Source organism: Spironucleus salmonicida, chromosome 6 (assembly GCF_000497125.1).
Source record: "Spironucleus salmonicida strain ATCC 50377 chromosome 6, whole genome shotgun sequence".
Taxonomy (NCBI): domain Eukaryota; phylum Fornicata; order Diplomonadida; family Hexamitidae; genus Spironucleus; species Spironucleus salmonicida.
The window spans coordinates 1,323,146-1,337,690 of NC_090601.1; the positions used below are offsets into that span (position 1 = coordinate 1,323,146).

At 29.3% G+C, this 14,545-nt stretch overlaps 4 protein-coding genes across 4 annotated transcripts; 1 reads left to right on the plus strand and 3 right to left on the minus strand. All coding sequences in view use genetic code 6, as the record gives it.

Annotated features, from left to right (window-relative positions):
• Positions 1-1,210: 1,210 nt before the first annotated feature.
• SS50377_26414 (Transmembrane domain-containing protein) lies at positions 1,211-3,310 on the plus strand (the record flags this gene model as incomplete). The annotated part of the gene is made up of 1 exon (XM_067910222.1): positions 1,211-3,310. The coding sequence occupies one exon, from the start codon at positions 1,211-1,213 to the stop codon at positions 3,308-3,310; it is 2,100 nt and encodes a 699-aa protein (XP_067762978.1).
• An 11-nt stretch (positions 3,311-3,321) lies between these two features.
• On the minus strand, positions 3,322-10,212 carry SS50377_26415 (Dynein heavy chain; the record flags this gene model as incomplete). The annotated part of the gene is made up of 1 exon (XM_067910223.1): positions 3,322-10,212. One exon carries the CDS (start codon positions 10,210-10,212, stop codon positions 3,322-3,324), a length of 6,891 nt encoding a protein of 2,296 aa, XP_067762979.1.
• A 975-nt stretch (positions 10,213-11,187) lies between these two features.
• SS50377_26416 (uncharacterized protein) lies at positions 11,188-12,699 on the minus strand (the record flags this gene model as incomplete). The annotated part of the gene is made up of 1 exon (XM_067910224.1): positions 11,188-12,699. One exon carries the CDS (start codon positions 12,697-12,699, stop codon positions 11,188-11,190), a length of 1,512 nt encoding a protein of 503 aa, XP_067762980.1.
• A 57-nt stretch (positions 12,700-12,756) lies between these two features.
• On the minus strand, positions 12,757-14,397 carry SS50377_26417 (Major facilitator superfamily protein; the record flags this gene model as incomplete). Its single annotated transcript, XM_067910225.1, has 1 exon — positions 12,757-14,397. One exon carries the CDS (start codon positions 14,395-14,397, stop codon positions 12,757-12,759), a length of 1,641 nt encoding a protein of 546 aa, XP_067762981.1.
• Between the last annotated feature and the right edge of the window lie 148 nt (positions 14,398-14,545).

The window sequence follows — 14,545 nt, forward strand, 5'->3', positions numbered from 1 at the left end:
AATGTAACAAAGCATGCTATTGCAAATTCATTGTCATCTGGTGTTGTATTTTGCATAATTATAAGCAAGTTTTTATAAGATTTATAATTTATATTAAACCCAAAAACTGAGAAAGAACGAAAAATTAATTTTAACTGCGTTTCATCATTTTTGGAATCATAGAATATATCCACATCAGAAGTATCCATTGAAAATTTTGATGTAATTATGGATTTAGCACAGTAATTGCTTTAAAAAGTTCAAAAAATCTAGGTTTAAACGGCGATAACTAGTCAAGTTTAAACTAAAGTGAATTAAACATTAATATGTAAAAACTAGTAGAAAGTTGATAAATTTACTCCAAACTGGGTGATTAAAAAGATAAATGATACGAACATTGAAAATAAATTAGAATTTATAAATTAAAATAATGATATTTTCCAAAAGGTAGAGTTTTTTAATACTAGGTATAATAGTTCAATGAATTTCTTAGAGAATACTGCTCAAAACGGGACTATATATGTGAAAATCTTATAATCATCTGGCTATAATATAAGTATTGAAAAACCATAAACTATAGCTAATTGTAAAAATAATATTCAAGGAGTTTTAAATCTTTTAATTAAACTAGGAATTAAAAAAGTTCCAAACCTGGAATAAATACTGAAACATGATTTGTTTTCAGTTATTTTACTGTTATATATAGTAATAGGTATTTCAACAAATTTCGGCTTGATTTAGCCACCTTCTTACAAAAAGATTATTGACTTCATTAAATGCCTAGAAATAGAAATCAATAATATAGACTAAATCATTCCTTTAATGTAAAATGGTGTAATTATAAGACAGTTCTTAAAACGGATGTTTATATTTCAAAATATAGATATACATTTACCTAAAAGCGATAGAATGCTTAGAACAAAAAGTTAATGTTTAAACTATCTTTAAAAATTAAAAGCAATAGCAGCAGATGGAAATATTATTATACTATAAAATGTTGCTGATATTTGTGATAATAATTTAATTATTATTAAAAAAGAATTGGAACACTATATAGAAATTTATACATTAAATAATGGTATAATTCTTGATTTTTAATCTATCAGTCCAAACTTTATAAAATATGGAGGAATATAACCCATATATTTGATAGATAACCTATATCTTAATTAATAATTTCTTAATCTAGAAATATTATATCCTAATATATAATTATAAAAAATCACTTAAAATGACTAATAATTGTAATAGTGATTAGAATATTGATCAACCACTTGTTATCTCGGAATTAGAATAATCTCTTACGAATTATTCAGAAATTTCTTAAAAATTAAGAATAGGCTAAAGGTTAAGCTACTCATCATTAACGCTAGACATATTAATTTTTATGTTTTTGGTCTCTAGTATAGTTGTAATAAATATTAATAACTTATTATCCTAAAAACAGTAGGTAGAATATTCTTAAACTAAAATTATTCAATTCATCATTTTGATTGTCTTTAATCATGCTCATGGAGATTTTTTGTTTGTATACAGCTTTCTAGTCATATCGATATTTCCATCTATCCTGTAATTTAAAGATTAAACCATTGCTAATAACGTAATTGATATTATTTTTGCAGTATTAGTTTTCATATCTTTCCATTTGAAATATTACTCTAGAAAATATATTTTCACAGAATTTGTTTAAATAGGATAAATACTATTTAGTATAACAATTAATTTCTTACTTACCGCTGGGATGATTATCTTATAGTCAATAATATAGGAATTAGATGTCAACAATAATCAAGAAATTAAATATTTTACTATTTATGCTGGTTAGGAAATTCTTATTTTCATCCTAACGTGTGCATGTTTAGTATATCAGCACTATTTTAATGAAATGTCTGTTAGCTTCAAAGCTGTAATAGTTATTCTTCTGTTATGTTTAATTTTTGGGCTGGTCATTGCAGGTATTTTAAATTTGGTTCTAATAATTTATATATCTGGTTATAATTATGTCAAAAATCTAGATCCTGTTATTATTAGTACATGGACAGAATTCACATTCCCTTCATTCTCACCTGCATCGAGTAAATCATTAGCAGCATTAATCTCTACATTTATGTAGTTTTTCATGTTAGATTATATAAATTTTAATTTTTCAAGAGAATTTACATTCTAAAATATTAAATTTTTCAAGACTTAAAAACTTATATTTTAAATTTTTTTTGCTGAAAAATATGAGATTATAATATCAAGTATTTTTATCCTAATAAGCTTTGCAACTGTTAGTGTAGCAGATTTTATTAACTTGTTTTTCTTATTCATTTCTGGTGCTTTATTTCACGACTCTGTGTTAAAAACAATCCTAAATTACTTATCATTTGCATTTGTTATACTTATCATTTTTCTTTATCTTTTTATTTGCTACAAATAGAAATTATAAAATGGTAAGTCTGTTAAATACGGCATCCTCTAATTTCTAGTAGGGATATTTGCTATTCCAGGTGCATTCTCTATTGCATTAGTCAAAGTAATTTTCACTAACATTTTACCATGCTAACTGTAAAATACAGGTCAAGTAATTATCACTCAGCTAATAACTCCTGTTACCGCGGCCCTCTCATTTATTGTTTCTTTTCCATACTTCTACTAATTGTATAACTAATACACTAATCTCGAATAGACATCACAAAACTAGCGTAAAAACTTATTAATCGCTAGTAAGATAGTTTCTAGTGCAAATAATAGTCATTTTGATAATAAGTTACCATTTTCGACAGCTCAATTGAAGTAACTTTAAAAAGCTAAAGTTTATATAAGAGCAACAGATACGTAGCTACAAATAGCGTTTGCTGGTGCCAGAACATTCTAAATTTTTTCACTGAGTAAAATGATTATTTCTGGCTTTGATTGGATACGTTATAGTTTCTCACGTAATAGAATTTATACATTCAGTTAGTAACAAACTTTCATACCTAAGTATGCTGTAGATAGAGCAAAATTAGTTTAATAGATAGTATGTGAAACAAACTTCGGCGGATTGGAAATAGTAATTGCTGGTCATCATTTTGGGGCTATTTCGGCGTTATACTTGGCTGAAAAACTAGGCGTTAGAGAAGTGTACACTTTTAACGCACCTATGCTAGTTAAATAGTCATTTTATGAACATGTAGGAGCTATGGGAATTGATAGTAGCTAGAAATTAAAAATAAGTAGCATTTTAAATCAGTAAGGAAAGTGGGGTAATTGCTTCTATGTTAATGGTGGAGAGTGGCCTACTAGGGTATTTAGTGGTGCAGGTGTGTGCAGTGACATAATATGGGAAATTAAAAAGCTATAATGATAAATTTTCTCTCACTTCTTCTTAATTGGCGCAATCATAGTTCTTCTGAGCATACCTGCAGTACGGCAAATAGCAATAATGGCTCTAAGACCCCAATCATAATGGTCTTATTTTGACAGCAATTCCTTATTTAAATTGTATAGAGTGATAAACTTTTTAGCTAGCTCTCTAGCAGCCATGAAACCGTTAGAAATAAGCATAATTTCTGTAATTTAGCAGAAATCAGGTACCACCATAGCAACACCTCTAAATAGTGCTTTCAAGTTATCCGGTAATTCGGCACGACCGGCATAACCAGGATTCATAGTAATGAAATAACCAACTTATTTGTTTAACTTAGCCTTTGGCATACCAGGACGCTCTTCTTCATCTCCTAGTGTAAAATATTGTTTATCTGCGCGAATAGCATCTAAGACAGTTTTAACCTGCATAGCGACGACAGACAAAACCTCTACTTCAATTCTATTGAATTCATCGAAGCAACCCCATGAACCAGAAAGTGAAAGACCGTAAAATATATTACCAAGTGATCTATAGTCCATTTCTGGTGAGCAATTGAAAACATAAACCATACGACCTAAGGCTCTACCCAAATCTTTAGTTGTCTCAGTTTTACCTGTACCAGCAGGCCCAGCAGGAGCACCACCAAGTATCAAATGTAGTGATTGTGTAAGAGTAATATAACATCTATCTGTAAGAGCTGTAACGACTAATCTGGCAGTGCAACCTAAATACTCGTAAGTATATAGGAATTCTGCGTCACAAATATTAACATAACAATCTTATTATTATTCATCCCAACGGAATTTCAACTAAGATTACCAAGCAAAAGCAGAAATTACCTCAACCTTGTCTCTGATTAATGCGGCAACTATATCCTTTGAATGCACTTCAATTGTACAAATAGTAGCAATTTTGGTACGCATATTTTTATCTAAATCACCCTAAGTCATAGTAATGAAATTAAGCAAGGCGTCGTTTTGCTTCTTATTGTACTCTTTAAGAGCCTGTTCATTGCCTTCTTCCAGACGCTCGAAAGCAGCTCCAGTATCAGATGTCCAAAAGTTTTGCAATGCAACCAAACAAATTTATGCTGGATAAACATCTAACCATTTTTCTCTATCCATATCTTAGAATTACTATAAAGAAGATAGAAGACTACTACGCAAAGTATCCATCATATATACAACTAATTTGTTGAGCCACGATTCTACGGGACCATCACATAGGCAATTAGCATGCAATTAAACAATTTCATTTTCTCCTGAAACCATTGCAGTCGCTTCTTTACAAAGAGCATCATCAGTAGTCCATTTTAAGGCGTGCATATTATCAAATATTTTTGAAAGATGGCGTTCGACCTATTTAGGCTGTTAACCTTTAGACAGAATATCTAACAAGTCTACAGAAGAAACAAAATAGAATCTTGGGAATAAACGACGTTTAGTATCAAGATAGTCGGCAAGAGCCTTTTCGCATTTTTATAATTTTTCTTACATTTACTCAAGATTTTCTTACAGGCCAGCCTATTATGCTGATTCAATACAATTTGAGATCCAAACAGCAGAATTCATTGCAACAATCCAAGATTCATTCATTTGTTCAAAGCGTTTAGAATCTTCAGGTAGCTACTCTCTGATATCCTACGATCCAATGAATATAGGATAAAGATAGCTCCAAGTACGTTAGACTTCAGACCAAACCTAAATAACAGAATCGACTTGAGCTAATTTCTTTTGCCAGTCCATTACTTCGTCGTAGAAAAATTTAACATATTTATTAGAGACCATGTTCTAGACAGCAAGCTAATCTTATTCTAACTGGTCAGCTACTTCTTCAGGAACTTAAATATTATATAGAAGTTCTTTACCAGATTTTATTTATTCTGCGTCCTCTTCTAACATGGGCTAGGTCAAAATAATCAAATTAACATCTCCATGGTGGATAAAATTGAAGTTGAGGTCTTTCCAAACTTAGTTTAATGCAGTAAGTTATTTTTCCATTGAAAGTTCTTTTTCTGCTTTAGATACGATTTCTTCAACAGCGTCTGAGTGTTCGTGCAGATTAAGCTTGATTAAATCAGATAATTAAAACTTGTCATCAATAGTAAATGAAACTTTAGTAAGTTCTTTTAATTATTCCCAATGACGGCCACGCATAGCATGAGAGCGTAATTTCTGGATAAGTGGCAATGTTTTCAAGAAATTCTTAACTAAGTTATCTAATTTGACATAAGCATCGTTACCACGAGACATACGGTCAACAGATCTGATTTCCTTTACAAACTTCTTCATATTCTCTTCCATATATTCTACATCAACATCCTTGAATAAAGTATTATTCCATGAACCTAATTGAGACTCAACCATATCAGTAATATCCCAAATTAGCTTGAGAGAAACTAACTCTTTCTAAAGATTTGCAATAAGATTAATCTCTTCCATCTCTTTATCATTGGCAAATGAAGAATCAAATAGTTTTTGTTTTTCAGTTAAGAAAAGAGCTTGATCACGCAACTCTCCTAATTCGACTAAGCAAGTATCAAGCATTTCATAGGCTCTATCTATACCAACATCTCTAAGGAAAGGACCTTTCGATTTAAAGTGCTCTTTGAAATCCCAAACTTTGTTCTAGAAAACTTTAACAGACTCAAATGTTTTTTATGTTTCCTCTTAAACTAATGGAGCTAGTTCTTCTCTCTTATTATAAGATATTTATTTAACTTTTTCCCATTCCTTTGGTAAGGATTCAACTAAAGAGGATACTTCAGGTGCAAATTAAATATTGTGTCTTTATAACATCTGCATCAATTCTTTAATAGGTTCAAACATCGTATCATACATAAGCGTGTTATCTTTTATATCTTTTTAAATGATTAAAGCATCTTCTAAAGATTATCCGGCTACGATTTCAGATTATAATTTAGCTTTAGCATTATTGCAGAAAGCAGATAAATTTTAAAGTCTACTGTTTGTTGAAGCTATTAAATGATTCGTGAAAAGATCTTTGAAAGAATCTACAAGTTATAATAATGAGGTCTTAGCACTTCTAACATTAATCTATAGCCATCCAATTCTAACAGTAAGTGGCACATTCTATGATACTTCTTCTCTGATATTTCTATATTTTTCAATAGCATCATTAAAATCGTAAATATCAGGTATTCTATAATATTTAAGCTCCATTTCAATAGTTTAAACAGTAGGACCGTTGTCTGTTTTTTGGTTTTGTTCCCCTTCTTTACCTTCTTCTCCATTATCTTCCTATGTCTGACTATTTTACTTTACAATTGTTCTAACAATATGTTATGTTTTATCAGCCATTGCTTCAGTATCATATTCTCCAGAAAGAGGGACATTAGGACCATCCTTAAGGAATCTTTACAAATAAGCTTTCCTGTCTGTTTAATAAACAGGTTTATACTTTTCATAGTTTTATTCTTAATCAGCAGCCATATGTGCGCGTTTAATAACTCTATTTTTAAGTTTATCTTTTGCGGCAATAAATTTAGGGTTTCTCATGATGTTGAAATGGAAATCTCTGAAATCATTACTAGATTTCAACTTATCATCTGTACAGGATTAGGTTGGATTAGGAACACACTTAGCAACATTGCAGAAAGAATCAATCCATTGAGATAATGTTTACTCTAATGTTAATTTAGTGGCATTAGATTAAACTTATGGTTCAAAGAATAAGTCTGGATGGCGAATTAGCATATTGATTTCGATGAAAGGATATGAGCTTTCATTAATAATAGCCGACAGATTATCCAATTCATTATGCTCAATTGTTTCTGACTCATCCATATACTTTTGTAAATACTTAACATTAGTTACGACAATGTCTAAAAGACCACATTAAATATATTCAGCTAACCATAATAAATATAGATCCCAGTACTAAACTAATTGCTCTGAATTAAAACCAATGAGTTCCATTACCTTAGTTTCTTCTTCTGAAGATGGCTTTTCTTCAGTTGGTGTGAAAAACACGGCCTGCTTAGAATTTTCTACTGCTTCTGTAATTTTTTGAGATTGAGTGTCTTTTATTTAATTAAGTTTAGTTTAAATTGTATCAGGGGTCTTATCTAAAGATACTGGAGCTTTTGCAGGTTTATCAACAAGAACTATCTTAGACCAGGCAACAAGGAGTTATTAAATAGAATTAATATTATCTTTCAGAGTAGAAACTTACATGAATAAAACGTTCAGTGGTAAGTTTAATTTATCTAAAAATATATTGATATCAGCAGTTGAATCTTTCCATGTTAACTTATCAATACCATCAACTAACATTGACTCTATATATTAAAGTTGAGGATAGAAAAGTGGACGCTCAACAAATACCAATTGTTTCTATACAAAATTATATTAATTTTATATAACATCGAGTTAAATCTTTGTCTAACGATAAGCATCAGCTTTAGCAAATACTTCTAAAGCATCTTCACTTACTTCCATATCTAAAATCTTGAAAATCTTAGTTTCTTCCATAAGATCCGTAAGTTCAATAGAGAAATTAGTTTTAATTAATTTAATTAAATCTAACTCGTCATTTCTAGTGATTCCTTCAGGAGTTATATAAACGTCATTCTAAAACTCAATTAAGTTAGGCTAGACTCTAATAATTAACTTTTCTGCAAGCTTTTCAGTACAAACCATGTCAATGCCAGATAACCATCGTTAATGTTGTTCAATTTCATACTCTTTGAGCTTTTACACGATTTCCAAGAACTTCTACCTACTAATTTCAAATCTGTCATCTTTCACGATGCTTTCCGCACGTTCAAGATATGCAATATTCAAAGCATCAAGTTTTTTGTAAGGAACTCTAGTTTTATTCAGCAATACTCTAGACCACATAACTGCACCTGAAAGAGGTGGTTAATTCTTCTCAAGAGGAGGGTCATCTTTATTTGTTGTGAATTCATCGAATATCTTCTATAACAAAGCTAAAAACATGTTATTAAAATGCCCAAATTTAGCTTAAACTACATTTTTAAGAACAGCCTCAGGTAATATACCTGAAAATGATTCAACAACTGTGATTGCCTATTCTAATGTAATAGAAGAATCAATGCCAGTTTCTAAAACAGCAACTAATCTCTTCTCCCAAGAAGTATAATGTTTAATAAATTTTGCATGATCTTCTTCGAACATATCAATTTGTAAATCGGTTGGATCATAAGTAGACTCTAAAAAGATTGCAGTTTTGGCGTTATATAAAGCAAAAATTTGTTAGATTTACTTTGATAGTGAATCACCTTAAACACCGCCGACCTCCAACTTTTCTAATCTCTGCATACACGCATTAATAGTAATGACTCTGTGAATATCTTTGATTCTTTCAACAAAAGCTTCGAAGCGTTTAAACACTAATGAAAGTGTTGGCCAGCACCCTTTGTTAAATTTATATCTTCTATAAGCATTAATTGAGACTTTCTCTTCTTCCTAAGGCTCTGCTTCTTCAACAGGAGCTTCTTTGGTTTCTTCTGGTTCTGCTTTTTCTTCAACAGCAGCTGCATCGGCAGCCTGATCAGCTTCAATCTTTTCTAGTTGCTTTTTCTTATTCTTTGATTGCTTTTCAATATACTCATGTTATAATTGTATCAATGCTTGACTAATTCTCTGTCTTTCGTTAGAATCTTCCTGAGACTAATCTCCCATTTCACGACAATCTTCAACAACTTTTTCAGCATATTTCTTATAAAGAATGATGAAATCATCAGCTAATCTAGAAACATTTTCAACTAAAATTAAAGAATCAGAAGGCTCGTTTTTAAGAATATTTTCACCTTCTAAAATAGTTCTCATCTATTTAATAATTAAGTTGCAAAGAGATCTAATTAAAAATATATATCTAGTAGAACTATTATAAAATGGAGCATGGAACCAAATAATGTATAATGCCTTAAAAATAGCTTATAAAATGTTGCTAGCTTCAGCGATATCAGCTTCATCTAATAACTATTAGAATAATGGGCGCAAAGGAGTCAAAAATTAAGTGTTTGAATTACATTCAGCAAGAGTCTAGTGAACTTCTTCAATAGTTTTAATTAAAGCTGGGTAATAGGTAGAGTCAATAGATTTCAAAACTTCTATAACAACTTTGGCTTTCTCAGTATTTAATTAGTCGATAATTGAGTTAAGATTGTCAGTTTTATGAACCCAGAAATCAATTTCTTCCATTGGCAAAGGATGTGATCCCTTAATGATATCCTCTGGTTGTGTATTGATAACAACACGAATCTACTTTATCCAATCCAAAACAACTGCTTCTACGTCATGAGCTGAATCTCTTGACTGCTTATCTAGCTAAGAAATAATAGACAAAGTTGCAGATTCTGACTCTTACGCAATAACGCATATTTTCGAGTAAATTGAAGCTGCTTCTGAAGGAATTGGCAGCAAGCATTTTCCCTGGATCTTACCCTCAGTTGTGTAAATAACCTGTGAGAACTTGTCAGACTGCTTGACAACATCCTAATAAAGCATATCAGGCCAGTCTTTCGTGAACTGTTCAGCTTTGAGCAAGGGCAAGTACATGTAATCGAGCTTCGTACGAAGCATTTGAACAACATTTGGCGTGTAATCGCCATAGAACAGTGAATCCTTGATAGGCTTGTCCTTTTCGAGCCTGGCAACGCCAGCAGCTTTGGTGAAGTAAATAGCTTTGCGGCGGAAGACCTCTGGCGCCCTATCGGCGATAATGAGGTCGCCCTACTTATTCTCGTAAACGAATACGGTGTGCACCTCCTCAGACTCGAAGAAATTCATTAACACTGCGGTGTGGTCATTCTCGGAAGCAGATTTGATAAATTTGTCCTCTTTAATCTTCAGCGAGCTTGCCACGCGGGGACGCATCCAGTTAGCACGGGGGTCATCAAACTGATCTTCCATGTTAAATTTTGCGGAAAGAGAAGGGAAATATTTAGATTAAATTAAATATTATAATAATAATATTTATTTTTTGAAAAACATATTATATATATGATAAAAGGAAATGATGAGATAAAGGGGACGTAAAATTGGAGTAAACTGAAGCTTTTTGGTATCTGATATAAAAATTGGGGTTATATATCGCTTAAAGATATGATGAGAATTCTGATTAACAAATGGTGTTAAATTATAATATAAAGAGATAATTTTCTTGAGTTGCAACTGTCAGTAAGCACTAATTTTTCATTGTCGATTTTAATTAAATCAGAAAATCATTATTATAATCATAATTTTGATAATCATAACTATCCATATTATATATAATAAAATAATTATAATTGGTCTAATATAATTTTTTAATTAATTTATCATAGTATGATTGGTACTTAAGTAAAACCAAAGAAGAATGACTAACATAATGCAATTAAGGTAAAATACCATGTTTTTAGTATTATATATTAACTGCTTAAGCTATACACCTATATTTCAACTTACTTAAATACTAAGTAATGAATAAAAATAACGTTTTCAATTTTAAATAACTTTTGAAAATCATGTTATTATAATTTTACTGAATTTATAATAATCATACTAACTGCTTATATTTATTAAATTATCAGGTATTAAATATCTAATTTTAAAGATAATAGCTTAGTTTAGTTTATTTAATATACTTGCTGAATAAATTATTTATTAACTACCAATTTTGCTAAGAAGTTCAAAGTATATTACATATTATTTATATGTAATATAATTAAAAATTCTAAAATAATTAATAGTGAGGTAAATTTAAAATATGATAATATATATTCTTAACACTTATTAAGTATTGACTATAAAAGCAACATTTAATATAGCAATAAACAAATTAAAAAATTACTAATTATTCGATAGAAATATAATTTCATTTTTTCAAGAATAAAATTAATATTTGTATCAATACCATCCGTCCGTCCAACCCTACTTCTTTATCTCGACAAATCCTTTTTTTACGACTTCGGGATCTAGTAAATAATTATTTACTAGAACTTTTTGTTTACAATATTTTACTGGTTGTTTACTAGCAGATTTAGATTTTTTAACAAATTTATTTAAGTTTCCCTATTGATCTAGTAACTTTTCTATACTTCTATCATGGGAGAGTTCGTTTTGATATGATTTTTTTAGTACTGAATTTTTGTACTCTTAAGCAGCTTTTCTCTGATCAATTCTTTATTACTCAACAAACTTATCATTTTGAAATTTAACAAAATTTCCAAAATCTTTTTTCTACTAAATACGTTGCATTCGTCGTTTTCGGAGCTCATTTTAAATCTCCATTTATGACGACTTCTACTAATGAAAGTTTTTTTGCTGTTATTGTAGTTATTATTCCTTTATAAGTTATTGCTATTAAAATAATAAATATTTATTTTCTTTCTGTTATTATTACTATAACAAATTTTCTTAAATTTAACGCATTCTTAAAGCTTTTTATGCAGTGAAAGATAGTTGATTTTAATTTTACTAAGATTTTTATTTTTGAGAGTTTTGTAGTTAAAATTATTCTAATTTTTCAAATCGATATTTAGTTTCCATTTCCTTCTTTTTAAGTAATTACTAATGTTATACTTAAACTGATTACACACGCTTTTCTGCTTCCTTCGACTAGGATTAGCGCATTGTAACACGGTCTTCATGTAACAATTTTTTCTTTCTTTCCATCTCTTTTACTTGGATTTCATATTCTTCACGCATTCTCTACTTATGCATTTCATTAGCATTAATAAATTATTCATCTTTACAAGCTTAACTTTAGATGTGAACATCCCATTTATCTAGGTTTAATTGTTTTTATTCTTAGAAAAAATCTGATTTTTCATTATATTATTAAGATAATATTTTATCTTCAAACTTTTACCTTTTCTATTATCTAAACGAACTAGAGCGCTCTAAATATGTCTATGTTTTAGATAGCAAGCAATAGGCTTTTTCTTCGCGTATTTCTTAATTTTACTTTTATAGCTATGCCCAATTCATAGAATGGCGTAGATCTTTGTTAGTTGTTTTGTCTAAAGATTATGAAATAAAATTTAATTCATCAATTTATTTCTTGACTCGTAAATCTTACTGTGTCTTTGGATATTCTGATGGTGTAAATGAAGTTTCAGATGCGATTTTACAAAAAGTAGAAAGATCTGGAAAAGCTACTTTTTCAGCAAGTGTAATCCCATTATTGATGATATTTGTATGTTCTCTTATTAATTCAATTAAAATTGCCTGCCTATCTTCTTCAAGAGCATTTTCGGCCTCTTTTCTAAAATTTGGAGGGAGATGCTTAAATCTAAATTAGATTTCCTCTAGTTTAAGAGGTTAAAGTTCAATTTAATCAATACCAAGTCTTTTACATGCTAATAAAGATCTAGGGGATGTTAAAGGGTGACCTTCCTAAAAATTTTATATTGACATATATTTGGCGGGATACTATAATAATATAATAATATATAATAATATATTAACATGAAATCAATAGAAATTATCCAGCTAAAACGGGACTCGATTACTTTATCGATCTGTTGTTGACGTTACTTCATTGAATTCTTCATTAAGTTCAGAGCTTAATACAGTGAATTCATCATACGAATGTGTAAGATGTACATCATGTTCGTTAAATCCTAGCCTTCCCCGCTCCCAACTAAATGTACCCATAAAAAATGATAGCACAATTAATATCACCAAACAAATTAAGCTGATACCTATACTTAATGAACTAGAAAGAATTAAGTTATTTGAAGTTAATCTAAATATTGATGTGAATATAGCAGTTCCTGCAGACCAACCAAATTTTGAATTGAGTGCTACAATACTTCCAGTAATAAATGCGTATTACTTTGGGGCTGTAAATGTGTTAAATATTTAGATGCAAAGTATCATTTGCACGTTAACAAGCTCGATCATAATATATAACAATTCTATGAAGTATATATTCTAAAATTTTTATATAGCAATAAGAATTATGATAAATAATATTAATTATAACGAAGAAGCTGTTTACATTACACGCTTATTTGTTACTTTTTTTAAAATAAAAGGATATAAAAAACAAAAACAACATGAGATAAATTATGTTACGCCTTAAATTATACCCGATTACAAAATATCTAGATTAAAATATAATCTCCATAAAAGGGGAGTAAACCAATTAATAGATTGATAACTAATGGTAATTAGCAATATTTGTAGCATAAAAATTATAGAATTACGGTTAAATATTTAATTTGGAAAATTTTTAACTTAAGCTTTATAGTTGTATATGAAAAATAATATTAAGAAAACTACTCCAAATATCAACAAAAATATTTCTACAATCCAATTTCCTACTCCAACTGCAACAAACGATAAATTTATAACAATTAAGCTCATACCAATAGATCCTAAAATAATTCCAATGAAATTACATTATGTTTTATGATTTTTTTCTGTTCTAGGTAAATAAAATAATAAAAATAGCGAATGAATTATTCCCAAAATACCTGCAAGCAAGAATACCAGTAATGGGTGATACTATACAGTAAATGTCGATAACATTAATGCAATAAGTGCTCCAAAGGGCACAAATATATCACCTGAACCCATTGAAATTTCTAATTTACCAGGTTTTATTAGAAAGTTCATCATTGGCGCTGTTGATGTATACATTAAAGTATATCCAACTGCTGCAAATAATCTCATCATTATAAGATAAACAAAATTTTTCCAGAAAAATATTGAGACATTAAAAATTGTAACTATAATAGATCCTAATATATAACAATTCGGTATTGTGAGTAAATCATGAAACTTTGATGAAAATAATCCCATAGTACACATTACTAATATTTCGGCATGTTGAACCAATTGAAGTGTATTAATGTTAATTTAATAATAATCTGCATATAACACAGTAAAAGAGTATAATGTAGTATTTGTTAATGTATATAAGAATTATGGAAATGATGCAGCAAGAACAGTAAAAAATACGTTTGTATTTCCAGGTTGTAACATTGTTTTATTGAATTTATTGAAGATAGGAGGTTTAATTTAAGTAATATTAGGCATATTATATTACGGAGGATTTAAATATAGTTATGACTATTTCTTTTTTAAATGATTTTTCTTTGATTACATTTTAAGAATGAAATATATTTATTAATATACGTATATAATAATATTATACTGTATTAAAATTAATTATATATGATATATAAATTATCAGTATTATATTTTCATTTCTTTAATGTCAGCAATCATAAATAATTCGCTAAAATGGTAAGCA